This window comes from Erinaceus europaeus, chromosome 10 (assembly GCF_950295315.1).
Source record: "Erinaceus europaeus chromosome 10, mEriEur2.1, whole genome shotgun sequence".
Taxonomy (NCBI): domain Eukaryota; kingdom Metazoa; phylum Chordata; class Mammalia; order Eulipotyphla; family Erinaceidae; genus Erinaceus; species Erinaceus europaeus.
The window spans coordinates 55994112-56011258 of record NC_080171.1 but is presented as its reverse complement, the minus strand read 5'-3'; the positions used below and the strand labels follow the sequence as shown (position 1 = coordinate 56011258).

The following is a 17147-nucleotide window of genomic DNA, read 5'->3' as shown; positions in this document are numbered from 1 at the left end:
TGATTAACATTGTGCCAGAAGCTTTTATTGTCTTCCCCATCCCACTGCTGGGCTTTCGGGAGAGCAGGGTCACAGAATAAGCAATCCTTTATTAAATTACAGTCTATGTCATCCTCTAGGAAGGAGTGAACACCCCAGACCAAACCTAAGCCACAGTCATAATTCCATTCAAATGAGGCACTATAAAAATAGTTCTCACTAATATCAATGACAAAGTGTTGAGAAAAGTTTTCTTTTTTTTTCAATATTTTATTTTATTTATTCCCTTTTGTTGCCCTTGTTGTTTTATTGTTGTAGTTATTGTTGTTGTCGTTGTTGGATAGGACAGAGAGAAACGGAGAGAGAAGGGGAAGACAGAGAGGGGGAGAGAAAGATAGACACCTGCAGACCTGCTTCACCGCCTGTGAAGGGACTCCCCTGCAGGTGGGGAGCCGGGGTTGGAACCGGGATCCTTATGCCGGTCCTTGTGCTTTGCGTCACCTGCGCTTAACCCGCTGCGCTACAGCCCGACTCCCGAGAAATGTTTTCTAACATCATACACATGTTTATTCATCTGATAGAGTTCTTTTTTTTTTTTTTTTTTAAGAACCTGAGCCAGTGGTCACTTTGACATAACCCAACTTCCACCTTAGGAAACTTGATATTGTGGATTTTCATATGCTACACTCCTCCACATTTATTATGGCATACAGCTTCTGTTAAAGACTGGTCTCTCAGCCTGTTCAGTGGGGAAGCAATTATAGAAGCCAGATCTCCCACCTTCTGTATCCCATGATGACCTTGGGTCCATACTCCCACAGGGATAAAGAATAGGAAAGCTTTCAAGGGAGGGGATAGGATAGGGAGTTCTGGTGGTGGGAATTGTGTGGAACTGTACCACTCTTATCCTATGGTCTTGTCAATATTTCCATTTTATAAATTAAAAATTTTTTTTAAGATTTATACTCAGAAAAAAAAAAAGACTGGTCTCCCTCACACATAAAAAAATGTCTGCACTGTCAAGAGTACAGTTGAGATTAATAGTTCTTCCCCTTCAGTTACTTGCAGTTCAGTCATACTGACACTTATTTTGAAGACAGATTTTTTTTAATGAAGTCATAAAGATTAGAAAACTTAAAAACAGACAGGAGCTGGTGATGGGAAAGGAGATATTTCAGTCACAGAAAAAGACATTAATTTAAAAACAATTTCCTGCATTAGCATTAGGGCTAAAGTAAAAGTATTTATAGCAAGCACAAAGGTAAACAAGGGATCAATTCTAATAATCAAGATGACCATGTATATTGCAATATTTTGAAATGAAAATGTTAAAAAACAGTCATGATTAGGGAAATAGCAAAATTTTAAATAATGACAAGTAATGGTCCTGGCTCATACAAATCACAGTCTTAAAGAGGGAATCTTGCAAATTAAATTTGGGGAGAATCCATAATTTATAGAATTCTTAACAAAGAAAAAGAAAAGATATTCCCTGCCAAATAACCTCACTGTTTATACATAATACTCATATTTGTCCTTTTCTTATAAATACATTTTCTTTGAGGTAACACTGGTTACAAACATAATATGTTTAGTGTACAACATTATAACTCAACAAATCATTGAACACCTTCTTTACTTTTTTAACAATACAATCAAAGCAGGAACTCCTGTGAATGAATTTTCTGTGATTTGGGTTAAATAAAAGTTTTCTTTTAAGATTGTCATGACTCTCTAGAGATAAATGTTTCACTTCACTCAAAAGAAAACAAGTAATATTTTTTAAAAATCTCACTATGTCATACATCAGAAAAGGTAACAGCAACAAATGCTGGAGAGGTTGTGGGGACAAAGGAACCCTCCTGCACTGCTTATGGGAATGTCAATGGGTCCAACCCCTGTGGAGAGCAGCCTGGAAGGAAGCAGCCTCTCAGAAGGCTAGGAATGGACCTACCCTATGATCCTGCAATTCCTCTCCTGGGGATATATCCTAAGGAACCAAACACACCCATCCAAAAAGATTTGTGTATACCTATGTACTTAGCAGCATAATTTGTAATAGTCAAAACCTGGAAGCAACCCAGATGTCCAAGAACAGATGAATGGCTGGGTAAGTTGTAGTGTATATACACAATGGAGTACTACTCAGCTATTAAAAAACGTTGACTTCACCGTTTTCAGCCCATCTTGGATGAAGCTTGAAGAAATTATGCTAAGTGAAGTAAGTCAGAAACAGAAGGATGAATATGGGATGATCTCACTCTCAGGCAGAAGTTGAAAAATAAGATCAGAAGAGAAAACACAAGTAGAACCTGAACTGGAGTTTGGTGTATTGCACCAAAGTAAAAGACTCTGGGGTGGGTGGGCGTGGGGGGACAGTACAGGTCCTAGAAAAGGATGACAGAGGACCTAGTGGGGGTTGTATTGTTATGTGGAAAACAGAAATGTTATGCATGTACAAACTATTGTATTTACTGTTGAATGTAAAACATTAATCCCCTATAAAGAAATTTTAAAGATTATCTCACTGATTTCAATTAAAATAAAGAGATTTTCACAAGAAATAGAATCAGAACACAGAGCACCACTCTCTGCATGTGGTACTGGGGATGGAACCCAGAGCCTGAAGGAATCAAGCCCAGAAATTCTGCCTTCTACCAACTGATCTATTCCCAAGGCCATTCAGTAAACTCATGTAAAGAAATCTTAGTTTGCTTCCACTATACTTGGAAAGTAAAACTACATTGTCTTGTTTTGGTATAATGTATAGTGTAAACAAAACTAAAAGTTTAATGAAGGTATGATTGTAAGATTTAAAGACAGCTTCACACTTTAGGCTTAATATTTTATATTAATGTAAGAATATTTTTACATAGCTGTATTTCAAGCTTTAAACATATTTAAATTTTTATGCTTGGTATTCATTTTTAATATTAAATTTCTTTTTTTCTTCATATGCAACATTTCTGTTTTCCACATAACAATTCAACCCCCACTAGCTCCTCCTCTGCCATCATGTTCCAGGACCTGAGCACTACCCCCCACGCCAGAGTCTTTTACTTTGGTGTAGCACACCAACTCCAGTCCCAAGTTCTGCTTATTGTTTTCCCTTCTTATCTTGTTTTTCAACGTTTGTCTATGAGATCATCCGTATGCATCCTTCTCTTTTTTCTGTTACTCTTCTATTAAATTTTAATTTTATGAGTGATATAACATTGATTTACATTTTTTTCTTTTTTATTGGTGCCTTTACTATGAATCCACTGCTTCCAGCGGCTTGATTACTCTCTTTATTCCTTCCTACCTTTTTTTTTTTTTTTTTTGCTCCAGTGTTATCACTGGGGTTCTGTGCCTGCACTAGAATCCACTTCTCCTAGCGAACATCTTTTCCGGTTTATTGGATAGAACAGAGAGAAACTGAGATCAGAGGGAGAGAAACAGACCTGCTTCACCAGTACGTGGGAAGCCTAGGTCTCAAACCAAGATCCTTCCGTGGTTCCTTGCACATAATCTGGTGTCCTACCGCCCAACCCTAACCCCTATTCTATTTTATTATCACCAAGTTTATTCCTGAGGTTTGGTGTAGGCACTAGGAATCCACCGCTCTTGGCGTCCATTTTTCCTTTTCCTTTTTTTTTTCCTTCCCCTTTTCCTTTTTCTTCCCCCCAAACCCCGCCTCAGCAGAGCTTGTGAAGTTATCCCTGCAGATGGGGAGCTGGGACTCAAACACAGGTCCTTCCGCTTAGTCATAAATTCGCTCAACCGGCGCGTGAACGCCCGTTCCAGTCCAGGTGGAATATTAAAGTACTCAGGAATTGTAAACGTTCCAAAGGCTTTAACAATCACATTACATTTACTCATTACTCAAGAATTTAGAACACTTAGAGCGCCACCAAAGGATTTAACAACCACTTTACATTTACTTACTACCCAGGAAGCTAAAAGACCTTACTTTGCGCGCCCCCTCGCGGCAGAAAAAGGAACCACTGAAATTCGCAATGTTTCAGTTCTTACTTATGACAGGAGTAATGCTCAGCTCCATCCTTGCCTGCTCTTATGGTCAGGACCATGTCCCAGAAAAGAGAGTGATCCTTATGCTTCTGACACAGCTGAAAAACACCCCCTCCCTCTCGTGTCTGAAGGACAGGACCGACTTCCACTTCCCTTGGTCTAGAGGAGAAATCACCCAAATCCACATGGCACAAGGGCCTTGTTTCCAGAAGTTGATGCTCCAGCAGGTCTTCAGGCTGTTTAACACTGAAGCCAGCAGAGCTGCTTGGAACAACAGCCTCCTGGACAGGCTCCTCTCTAGCCTTTATGACAGCCTAGAACAGCTGGAGCAAATGGAAGTAAGCCTGGCTTGTCCGTCGGTGGGAACTGATGCCCTGAAGTACTTCCAGAGAATTAAAATCTACCTGAAAGCAAAGAAATACAGTGCCTGTGCCTGGGAGATTGTCAGAAGTGAAATTGAGGCACGCTTTTTCCTCATGTAACAATCCTTAATGAAGAGCTGGCAAGTTTATAGATCTGACATTCTCTAATCAGTTGTATTAGAATTATTAAGCCCCTCCCTCTAAGTAACTCGGTCCAGTTTTTGGACCAGTTGACCAATCTGGAAGGAAAATCATTTGCTTAGATAAATATGTATAGTATGTCTTGAGTTAATAAAAATGTGCTTAAGAAGTACATAATCGATTTTCTTCAAATAAAGAGTTTTGACATGATATTGTCTGCTTCTGTTATTTCTTCATGTGTGCATATGTATGTATCTTTAATTTTTAATAGAATTATTCTGTTTGTAACATGAGATACAGACTGTCATAGGAGATAGTAAATGAGAGCCAAGTCATGATACCAGTCAGCTTCATGTGGTTCTAGGGATAGGACTGGGAGCATCAGGCATGCAAGACTGATGCTTTACAGTTGAGACTTTCCCCTAGATGCTATCTACCTAAGTAACTTGGGGGGGGGGGGTGGCAGAGATGTTGGTTTTTGCTAAAATTCAAAATTATTGTTAAGAATCCTATTAATATTATTTCTACCAGTTTTCACTTCTGCTTGACTCCACTGTTCCTAGAGGATCCTTTTTCTTTTCATTAGTGAGTTAACAACTAAGAAGGCTTTGACCTATGTGTTGGAACCAGGTCATTGGACACTACAGTGCCTGCATTAACCACTGTACCACGGTCTGGCCACCTCTACTTCCTGCTCTATTATTGGATTTTTCTTTCTCTCTCTCTCTCTCTCTCTCTCTCTCTCTCTCTCTCTCGTTTTATCTCAAACTCTCCCTCCCTCCCCACCCCTCTCTCTTCCCTTTATACTACAAAGAGGAATTGAGGGTACAGGGGAGGGGAGGCAGAGACAGAGAAACAAAGTCAGCACAGTACTTGCTTCACGGCTCCAGAAGCGGGCAGTGGGGCTGGCACCCTGTCCCCAGCAGGTGCCCTGGTCTCCACAGCTGCACCACCGCCAGCCCCCCCCCCCCCCCCCATTCTTAGACTGGGAACACTGAGGAGGCTGGGACAGCGCACAGAGTCAGGCTGGGTTTCCACTTCCAACTTGCCGCCCCCTTCCCGCACTCAGGCTACAAAGTCCCCGCCACGGTCCGTACTTCTCGGTCTCCGGTCCTCGCAGGTCAACGGCGCCTGGACACTGCTGGCCGCGCCCGCAAAGCCGCCCTGGAGCGAGTGCTGGGCTCCACGCTCCGCTCGGTGCTCCGCTCAGTCGCTCACACTGGCACTCGGCCCGCCGCCCGCCCAGAAGCCCCGGGAATGTGTCTGTGGAGGCGGCAGCACACGTCCCCCCGCCCCCGTCCGCCAGTGCTCGGGGCTGCGGCCCTTCAGCCAGTGGTTCCCTCCAGAGCCGCCGCGGGGCTCCGGGCCACAGAGCGGCGGGGGACTCGCGCACATGCAGCGCCAAGGGCTTTCAGAAAGGGCAGCAGCCTGCAGCGCCGGCCGCGCACTGGGCTAGAGGCACGGGGAACAGACTCCATTCACATGCACTTTTTAAAAAATAATATTTACATTTTTCATTGCCACCAGAATCATCGCTAGTGCTTGCTGCAGGCACAAGAAATCCACTGCTCTTGGCATAATTGTTTTTTTTTCTTTTTCCCGTTCCTCTTTTTATCCACTTCTCTCTCTCTCTCTCTCTCTCTCTCTCTCTCTTTCTCTCCATATACATACATACATACATATATATGTGTATTTTTTTTGTATTCTATTTCATAGGACATTAGAGATGGAGAGAGCATGGGAGAGGGGCTAGATGGTAGCTCACCTGGTTAAGCACACACACCACAATGTGCTAGGACCTGGGTTCAAGCCCCTGGTCCCCACCTGCAGAGAAAAAGCCTCAAGGGTGGTGAAGTCGGCCTGCAGCTGTCTCTCTCCTTCTCTGTCTACTCCTACCCTCTCAGTTTCTTAATATTTTACGGTCTCAATCCAATAATAATAAGTCAATTCATCCAGCATATGAGTTGTGAGTTACATCCAGCTCTGAATTTCAGATTGTTTCAATGTCTCCTTCAAAAATTAGTAAATTCCAGCTGGAGTATCTAAATACCCATGAGCTTTACAACACACAGGACATTTACTCATTACCAAGGAAGCTAAAAGACCTTACTTAAAGCGCCATCAAAGGATTTAACAACCACTTTACATTTACTTACTACCCAGGAAGCTGAAAGACCTTATTTTGCGCGCCCCCTCGCGGCAGAAAAAGGAACCACTGAAATTCGCAATGGTTCAGTTCTTACTTACTTTTTTTTAATTTATTTTTTATTTAAGAAAGGATAAATTAACAAAACCATAGGGTAGGAGGGGTACAACTCCACACAATTCCCACCACCCAATCTCCATATCCCATCCCCTCCCCTGATAGCTTTCCCATTCTCTATCCCTCTGGGAGCACGGACCCAGGGTCATTGTGGGTTGCAGTAGGTGGAAGGTCTGGCTTCTGTAATTGCTTCCCCGCTGAACATGGACGTTGACTGGCCGGTCCATACTCCCAGTCTGCCTCTCTCTTTCCCTAGTAGGGTGGGTCTCTGGGGAAGCAGAGCTCCAGGGCACATTGGTGGGATCTTCCCTCCAGGGAAGCCTGGCTGGCATCCTGATGACATCTGGAACCTGGTGGCTGAAGAGAGACTTAACATACAAAGCCAAACAAATTGCTGAGCAATCATGACCCAAAGGTTGGAATAGTGGAGAGGAAGTGTTAGGGGGGTACTCACTGCAAACTCTAGTGTACTTTTGCTTTCAGGTATATATTTTCCACTAGTTTATGGATATGTGTGAACATATGCTCTCTCTCACAGAACCTGGTCTATATCTAGGTTTTGGGACTTTGTTAGAAACCACCTGGGATGGAATTAGAGAATACTATGAAAGGAAAGGTCTCACCCGAGTAATGAAGCTGAAGGGTTGTCATTCCACACCTGAAGTCTCTGGGCACAGTCTGAGCTGAAGCATGTTGAGGTGGCAATATTTGCACTGATTATGTTGCAATCAGCAGATGCAATATTATTTGATATGGATTTGGAGAGGCATGTGGGAAAGTGGGCCCTATCCTAAGGTTCCAGGACTGGGGGAAATATAGGCTCTATAGTGTCTTAGGGTTCAAAAAGACAATTGATAGTTAATGTTATCATCACATTATTTGGTAATTGGGTTAACTTTGAAAAGTCCTTTTGTCAGAGTTTGCTGTATAGTACCCAGTATCTTGTATGTAGCTGTGCCACTGGTTGCTTCTGATCCACTTGGTCTAGGCATTTGAGAGAGTCCGCATATCAAATACACAGCCTATATACTAAAAAGATTCAGTCTGTGTTTTAAAAACTTCGAGACATACAATTAATTTTCCCCTCTCATATTAATTAACTAGTGATTTATATGACTACACTTTACTAGGAGTGTACACAAACACCATTCCCACCACCAAAAGACTATGTCCCATCCCACCCACCCACCCCCACACCCCCAATTCTTACTTATGACAGGAGTAATGCTCAGCTCCATCCTTGCCTGCTCTTATGGTCAGGACCATGCCCCAGAAAAGAGAGAGGTCATTATGCTTCTGACACAGCTGAAAAACACCCCCTCCCTCTCGTGTCTGAAGGACAGGACCGACTTCCACTTCCCTTGGTCTAGAAGTGAAATCACCCAAATCCATGTAAACCCATGTAGAAAGTGTATAAGGTAAACTCATGTAGAAAGTGTATAAAGGGCGCCGGGTGGTGGCATATCTGGTTGAGCGCACACTTTACAGTGTGCAAGGACCTAGGTTCGAGCCCCTGGTCCCCACCTGCAGACAGAAAGCTTTGCAAGTGGTGAAGTAGTGTTGTAGGTGTCTCTCTATCTCGTTCCTTCTCTATTACCACCTTCCCTCTTGATTTCTGGCTGTCTATCAAATAAAGATTAACAAATGACAAAAAATAAATAAATAAAGTGCATAAAGGAAACCAAAAACTGAAATAGAAAGTAAAGACATCATTCAGAAAATGGAAACTAGTTCACTCCTTATTTAAGGCACAGGCATAAGAGAAGGTCTTCAGAGGACCTGGAGACCAGGGCTCATAGGGTTACCCACCTCAGACAGACCAGCAAGCAGCATCTGCAAAGCCCTCATGGCCCCATCTTCTCTCTTCCTGAAGGCTCTGCTGGTGCTTAGCTGCAGCTACATCTTCGGTCTGGGCTGTGACCTACCTCAGTCCCATCCTCCAGTTAACAGGAGGCCCTTGCTTCTCCTGGGACAGATGAGGAGACTCCCTCCTTTCTCCTGCCTAAAGGACAGACATGACTTTGCATTGCCCCAGGAGGTGTTTGATGGCCAGCAGTTCCAGAAGGCCCATGCCCTCTCTGTTCTCCATGAAATGCTCCAGCAGATCTTCCACCTCTTCAGCACCAAGCATTCTTCTGCTGATTGGGATGAGGGCCTCCTCAACAGCTTCTGTGCTGAACTTCATCAGCAGCTGAATGTCCTGGAAGGCTGTCAGACACAAGAGGTGAGAGTGGAGCAGACTCCCCGGATGAAGGACTCCATACTGGCCATGAAGAGATACTTCCAAAGAATCACTATGTATCTTCGAGAGAAGAAGTACAGTCCTTGTGCCTGGGAGATTGTTAGGGTCGAAATCATAAGAGCCTTCTCTTTATCAACCAAGTTACAAGAAAAGTTAAGGAGTAAGGACTGAGTCTAGTGCAACATGGAACTGGTTCTCACTGACTAGGAATAACACACTTCCATAAGTTCTGTCGTATCGTATCTCATCCTGTGTGATCATGACAAGATGAATCATGCTGTCAAATGTACTTAAGAGTATTTATTCTTCAATATGTGTTTAGCTGTTGACACTCATCTCAAACAGTGACCTTGTTTATGTGTATATTTATTTATTTATTAAGCTATTTATCAGATTTAAATTATTTTTGTTTTTCTGTTACATGCAGTTTTGTATTGTGGCTAGTATACATATACATTCTGTATATTTATTCGTTTATCATTTTATGATAACAGTAAATTATTCCATAGAAAATATTGTCATTAAAAAATATTCCTGTCCACAATTACTAGGTGATTTCACTCATGTGTGGAAAATAAATGACCCTGATAATAAAATTGCAAAAAAAAATTTTTTTTCCCAACCTATTTCTTGGTCTCTTGAAAACTACAGTGTTTGGAGGGATGGGGGAAGGGAATATATATTTGTGTATATCATGTATAGGTATGAAATTGAAATTAAGCTCCCCAAATCTTATAATTTTTTAAAGCTTTGTCAAATTACAAAAAAAAAAAAAAAGAATCCCACAGGGGTAGATAGCATAATGGTTATGCAAAGAGACTCTCATGCCTGAGGCTCTGAAGTCTGAGGTTCAATCCCTTGCACCACCATAAGCCAGAGCTGAGCAGTGCTCTGGTTTATAAAAAACAAAACAAAACAAACAAACAAACAAAAACCCCTATCCTGAATGCTAGTGCTGATTAACAGTAGGGGAAGAATTCATTTACTTAGCCTTATAGTTATGTTAGAAGTAAAGAAATTTAAGCCTATGCCTGGTTATGTGTCACCTTTAATGTAACAGATATAGCTCATGCTAGTTTGTATCTTTAATTTTTAAGGAAACATAACATCAATATAAATAAAGTTTAATGTTATATTGGCAAAAAGCAAAAGAGAATTTCTCTAAGTAAAAGCTGTTTCAGAGCCCATCCAGATATAAAAATAAAGACAGTAGGTATGCTTTGGAGTTGACTAGTAGATAACTAAATGCAAATGTCCACTGGCTATTATGTCCATGAGTATTTCCACAAACTGAAAAATGTCAAACCACATGGGAAGAGAGTACAGAATGAGAAAAGGACTTACCATTACTTCCTATGACCTGCAACTTTAAAGTGAGAGAAAAGTCACAAAGGAAACATCGGTGGAATGATCACAGGTCAATAGTATAATTGTGAATAACAGTATAAGGTGAAAAGATCATGTGTAAAAGACTGAAACTGAGAAATGCAAATAAAGACAGCACTGAGATACCACCTCACCCCTGTGAGAATGGCATACATCAAAAAGGACAGCAGTGGGAGTCGGGCTGTAGCGCAGTGGGTTAAGCGCAGGTGGCGCAAAGCACAAGGACCGGCATAAGGATCCCAGTTCGAACCCCGGCTCCCCACCTGCAGGGGAGTCGCTTCACAGGCGGTGAAGCAAGTCTGCAGGTGTCTATCTTTCTCTCCTCCTCTCTGTCTTCCCCTCCTCTCTCCATTTCTCTCTGTCCTATCCAACAATGACAACAACAATAATAACTACAACAATAAAACAACAAGGGATTGTTAGGGTCGAAATCATAAGAGCCTTCTCTTTATCAACCAAGTTACAAGAAAAGTTAAGGAGTAAGGACTGAGTCTAGTGCAACATGGAACTGGTTCTCACTGACTAGGAATAACACACTTCCATAAATTCTGTTGTAAAAGGGAATAAATAAATAAAATAAATATTTTAAAAAAAAGACAGCAGCAACAAATGCTGGAGAGGCTGTGGGGACAGAGGAATCTTTCTGCACTGCTGGTGGGAATGTAAATTGGTCCAGCCTCCCTGGAGAGCAGTCTGGAGAACTCTCACAAGGCTAGACACTGACCTTCCATATGACCCAGTAATTGCTCTCCTAGGGATATACCCCAAGGACTCCATAACACCCAATGAAAAATATATTTGTACACCTATGTTCATAGCAGCATAATTCATAATAGTTAAAACCTGGAAGCAACCCAGATGCCCAACAACAGATGAGTGGTTGAGAAAGCTGTGGTATATATACACAATGGAATACTCTGCAGCTATTAAGAACAATGAACCCACCTTCTCTGACCCACCTTGGATGGAGCTAGAAGGAATTATGTTAAGTGAGCTAAGTCAGAAAGATAAAGATGAGTATGGGGTGATCCGACTCATCAACAGAAGTTGAGAAAGAAGAACAGAAAGGGAAACTAAAAGCAGGATTTGACTAAATCTGGAGTAGGGCACCAAAGTAAAAACCCTGGGGTGAGGGTGAGGGTGGATATTTAGCTTCCCAGAGTGACAGGGGTGGGGTGGGGGTGGGGAGAGTGGGTGGGCTGGGACATAGTCTTTTGGTGGTGGGAATGGTGTTTATGTACACTCCTATTAATTTGTAGTCATATAAATCACTATTTAATTAATATGAGAGGGGAAAAATTGATTGTATGTCTCAAACTTTTTAAAGCACAGACTGAGTCTTTTTAATATATAGACTGAGTCTTTGATATGTTGGCTTTCTCAAAAGCCTAGACCAGGGAGAACAGCAACCGGTGGCACAGCTACATACAAATAATGTCAAAGGCCATAAATTATGGTGATATTGGGTATTATACAGCAAATCCTAACAAAGGGGTTTTTCAAAGTTAACCTAATTCCCAAATAATGTGATGATAACAAACTATCCATTGTCTTCTTGAACCCTAAGACAGTAGGAACCTCACATTTCTACTATAGAGCCTTTATTTCCCCCAGTCCTGGAACCTTAGGATGGGCCGCATTTTCCTACATGCTTCTCTCAATTCATACCAAATAATATTGCATCCGCTGATCCCAACCTAATCAACTGAACAAGTACCACCTCAGCATGCTTCATTTTAGACTGTGTCCAGAGACTTCAGGTGTGGAATGACAACCTTTCAGCTTCATTACTCGGGTGAGACCTTTCCTTTCATAGTATTCTCTAATTCCATTCCAGGTGGTTCACTTCCTAACAAAGTCCCAAAACCTCATAGACCAGGTCCTGTGAGATAGAGCATAGGTTCACACGTATCCATAAACTAGGGCAAAATATATATACCTGAAAACAGAAGTACACAAGAGTCTGCTGTGAGTACTCCACAACACTTCATCTGCACTATTCCAGCCTTTAGGTCCATGATTGTTCAACAATTTGTTTGGCTTTGTATGTTAAGTCTCTTTTCAGCCACCAGGCTCCAGATGCTGCCATGATGCTGACCAGACTTCCCTGGACAGATGACCCCACCAATGTGTCCTGGAGCTCTTCTTCTTCTTCTAGCGTTTGCCCTTCTTCCGTAGCCAGTCAACAGCGTCAGGTTGAGCCTGATGTAAAGTTTCGAGACCTCCTTTGAATCTGGAGAGGTGGCAGTCATTGACTATGTGGGTCATAGTCTGTCTGTAGCCGCAGGGGCAGTTCGGGTTGTCTCTGGCTCCCCAGCGATGGAACATAGCAGCGCACCGGCCATGGCCTGTTCTATAGCAATTGAGGAGGGCCCAATCATAACGTGCTAGGTCAGAGCCGGGTTGGCACTTGCAGGGGTCTGTGATAAGGTGTTTGTTCTTTACCTCAGCTGACTGCCAACTCTGTTTCCAAGAGTCTGGAACAGAGAAGTTCAGTGTAGGCATAGGGGACCTGATTGGGTGACGAGACGTCAAGCGTTGGAGCTCTGATTCCCCAGAACTCCACCCTACTAGGGAAAGAGAGAGGCAGGCTGGGAGTATGTGTCAACCTGTCAACGCCCATGTTTAGTGAGGAAGCAATTACAGAAGTCAGACCTTCCACCTTCTGCATCCCATAATGACCCTGGGTCCACACTCCCAGAGGGATAAATAATAGGAAAGCTATCAGCAGAAAGGATGGGATACGGAGATCTGGTGGTGGGAATTGTGTGGAGCTGTACCCTTCTTATCCTATGGTTTTGTTAATGTTTCCTTTTTTAAATAAATAAATTTTAAAAACAGATTGAAACTGCTTAGAAGGCTCAATGTGTTCATGAGAAGTGTGGATTAAAATGGCCTCCTACACTGGAAACATAGATAGTATTGGCAACATCAGTGATAGTTGGCTTGGTAGGATTGAATCACCGGAAACCATATTGGACATGGAAGTGTAACTAAGAACAGTTAAGGTGGCGCACCTGGTTGAGTGCACGTGTTACAGTACACAAGGACTTGAGTTTGAGCTCACCCGGTCCCCACCCCCAGGCAGAAAGCTTGGGGAGTGGTGAAGCAGGGCAGCAGGTGTCTCTCTCCCTCTCTATCTCCCCCTTCCTTCTCTATTTCTAGCTGTCTCTATCCAATAAATAAATAAATATAACTTAAAAGAACAGTTAATGTCAATATATGTAGATATAGGTTTGAGGAAGTGAATAGTTCGCCTGGCAGAGCATATACCATTACCATGCTCCATGTCCTTGGTTCAAGCCCCAACTCCACACAGGAATACACACAGTAATACTATGAGGCATGAGGGATTTCTATGAATGATGAAGTGCTGTGATTGATGAACTGGTACCCAGAAATAAAATAGTTTTCCACCATCACTGTTCCTTTTCCCCTGCATGTTCTTTCCCTGATGACAGGGAGAGTAGAATCTGCTTGGCACGGGTTGAGAAGTTGGCCAGGAAGAAAATTTGCCATTAAAAAGCCCACTGTAAGTGGCTTGTCACTACTTTTCTAGGACTATCATTCAACGAATCTTGTCAGATTGGTGTCAGTGTGGAATGAATGCTCCAGTTCTCTTCTATGACCACCTATGAGATAAGCAAAACCAATGCCCTCTAAGACAGATGGCTTGGATTCCTCCCTTAGACTTGAGAAAAAAAAGTAGAATGACTGTAGCTCTTCTGGCCCCTGCCCTCCCCTCCTCCACTCCAATTGGTCTCTCTTGTAGCTTTAAAGACCCAAGGAATTACCCTTGAGGTCACTTAGTTACATGTGCCAAGTGTCCCTTTTCCTCTCCTTAAGAAAACTAAAGCTTCTTTTTTTTTTAATCAACTTCTCCATCTCAGCTCCGTTCTCTGCTGTCTTGACTACTAATGGTGTTTGTACCCTCTTGCTTTTCTTTTTCTCTCTCCCTAAATGGAAAAAAAAAATTAAAAAGATTGAGCTCAAGAGACTACTAAATAATATCACACGTGCAAGAGACCCTAAGTTTATTCCTGGGTGCCGTGATGAAAAATACTGTTTTGAGAAGTTTGTGCTCTGAAGTGTTAGAGAAAAAATAGAGTGTGGCCTAGAAAACAGTGACATTTATTTTTCTCTCTACATCATTTCCTCCTCCCCACCCCATTTAAATGTAGAGAGGGAAAAACACATTACTGAAGCTTCCTACCCTCCATTCCACTTCCCATGTGGAGCCTGGTTCTCAGCAAGGCAATCAAGGCAAACATCCTACCCAGTCTGCTACCTCTCTGGTCCTAGCTTCTCTTTTTTGAAATATAGTTTTCTCTAGATAGAGTTCATGGATTGACAAGTTACATCAGTACATCTAATAATTACCAGTAATTGTCAATTAACATATTAACATTTATTTAAGCCTGTGTCATGTTTAATTAATTTCTTACAATGAACGTTAATTGTTATTTTGAGGAGTATAACTAAATGTCCTTAAGTTTGCTTTATGGTTGAAACCATGCACTACCCTGGGCAACAGATGAAACTATGACCTTAGCCCAAACTGGTTTGGTGGAATTAAGCAGAGACCACATTGGAGTAAGCAGGAGAGCCCACTGAAAAGAACTGGTGTCATCTTTTCACCTGAGAGTCGCTTTATTAATGACTCACACTTGTAACACTTTCCTTTTCCTTAGTGCATCCTAATACAATGACAGCTTTCTAAGAATGGTGAATTGAGAAAGAAAGATGTAGAGAAAATAATGATACAGACCCATCAGGCTTTCATTTTTACTTCTCTCTTTTGGTATTAACCTCAAGATGAAGTAGAAAATCACTCAGGGGGAGAAAGACAACCCTGCCCAGAAAGTACTACATTTAAAAAAGAGAACAAAAGACAATAAAGACTGGGAAATAGTAAAGCAGAGAAAGATAACTTTTCCCTATATCGTAATCGTTATGAAGTGGAGAATGATTGGTCAAGCAGTTCAGGAGAAATACACTGATGAGTAATCTAGGAGTGGTTATTGATTACTTTTTTATACTAGTGTGAGATCTATAGGATAGTATGGGCATGTTTAAAAAATTATTTTTATTATCTTTATTTATTTAGTAGATAGAGACAGCCTGAAATTGAGAGAAAAGAGGGAAATAGACAGCGTTATTTGCAGCACTGCCTTACCACTCATGAAGCTTCCCCCCTGCAGGTGGGAACTAGGAGCTTGGATCCAGGTCCTTGCACATGGTATCACGTGCACTAATCTAGACGCACCACTACTAGTCCCCATTTGGGAATATTATTTGTTAATAGTTATATCTTTAGTAGTTAATAAACTCTGCTAATACATAATAGTGAGTCTGGGTTCTTGCACATGGTAAAGTGTGTGCACTTCCAGATGAACTATCTCCCAGCCCTGAGTACAATCATTTTTTAAAGATTGTAGTGGTACACCTGGTTGAGCACAAGGACCATGGTTCAAGTCTTGGGTCCCCACCTGCAGAGGGAAAGCTTTGCAAGTGGTGAAGCAGGGCTGCTTCTCTCTGGGTGTCTCTCTCTCTCTTCCTCTATGGCCCCTTCCCTCTTTATTTTTTTACTGTTTCTATCCAATAAATAAATAAAAAGATAATTAAAAAGTTTAAAAAATTAAGAAGTGTTATATTTAATATATGCATATGCAATATATGGGGGTTGGACAGTGGTGCATCAGATGAGCATACATGTTACCTGTGTAAAGACCTGGGGGTTCAAACTCCCAGTCCCCACCTGCAGGTGGAAAGCCACAGGAGTAGTGAAGCAGTGCTGTCAGTGTCTCTCTTTTGCTTCTTTCTCTTCCTCCCCTCTGCTCTCAATTTCTCTCAGCCTCCTCTAGTAATATATATATATTTTTTTTCCCTTGACCCTGAAATCTGATATGCAGGATCCAAGTTATTGTCAGGGGAGATGATGTCATGGATGGCAGAAGGACCAGACAGATGGATCAGGGAAGAAAATAGCTCCCAAATATGGAAAAGGTGTTTACTGCAAACCCCATCAATTTGATAAGATCTGGGGTCTATATTCAGCTTAGGAGCCTATGTGACCTCTGCATCTCTATAGATCTGACCTCACAATCTGTGGTCATCAGAAGGAACATTCCAAACTGCCCCAATATCTGGACCCATCTTCCTCAGGTATAGCATAGAGTAAAACTAGTATAGCCACAGGCCTTTGGAATATAACTAAAATATACCTACTAGCTATCTACAGAACAGAGACATCCCCCCAACTCTTCATCTGCACTACTCCAGCCTTTATGTTCATGATTTGTCAACAACTTCTTTGGCTTTATATGTTAACTCTCTTTTCAGCCACCAGGTTCCAGATGCTAGCATGATGCCAACCAGACTGCCCTGGACAGACAACCCCATCCATGTGTCCTGGAGCTCCGAATCCCCAAAATCCCTCCCCACTAGGGAAAGAGAGAGGCAGGCTGGGAGTATGGATCAATGCCTATGTTCAGCAGGGAAGCAATGACAGAAGCCAGACCTTCTACCTTCTACACCCCATAATGACCTTGGGCCCATACTCCCAGAGGGTTAAAGAACAGGAAAGCTATCAAGGGTGGGGATGGGATATGGAGTTCTGGTGGTGGGAGTTGTGTGGAGTTGTACCCCTTTCATCCTATGGTTTTGTCAATGTTTCTTTTATATAAATAAGAAATTAAAAAATATATATATGTGTGTGAGAGAGTTTCAGATGACACAGAGAAGGGAGTTAGAAAAATTAAAG

General features: G+C 42.1%; 1 protein-coding gene across 1 annotated transcript; it reads left to right on the top strand.

Moving 5' to 3' along the window:
* Positions 1-1080: 1080 nt before the first annotated feature.
* Positions 1081-9169, top strand: LOC103124855 (uncharacterized). Its single transcript, XM_060200784.1, has 3 exons — positions 1081-4455; positions 5563-5754; positions 8511-9169. Exons 1-3 carry the CDS (start codon positions 3978-3980, stop codon positions 9167-9169), a joined length of 1329 nt encoding a protein of 442 aa, XP_060056767.1. The 5' UTR covers positions 1081-3977.
* Positions 9170-17147: the final 7978 nt, after the last annotated feature.

Bases quoted from the DNA above. Each gene is read 5' to 3' on its own strand.
- LOC103124855 (XM_060200784.1), top strand. From the start codon at position 3,978: ATGTTTCAGTTCTTACTTATGACAGGAGTAATGCTCAGCTCCATCCTT. The intron at 4,456-5,562 runs GCTTTTTCCTCA...TCCCGCACTCAG, and splicing joins CAGAAGTGAAATTGAGGCAC to GCTACAAAGTCCCCGCCACG. The intron at 5,755-8,510 runs GTCTGTGGAGGC...TTTAAGGCACAG, and splicing joins CCCAGAAGCCCCGGGAATGT to GCATAAGAGAAGGTCTTCAG.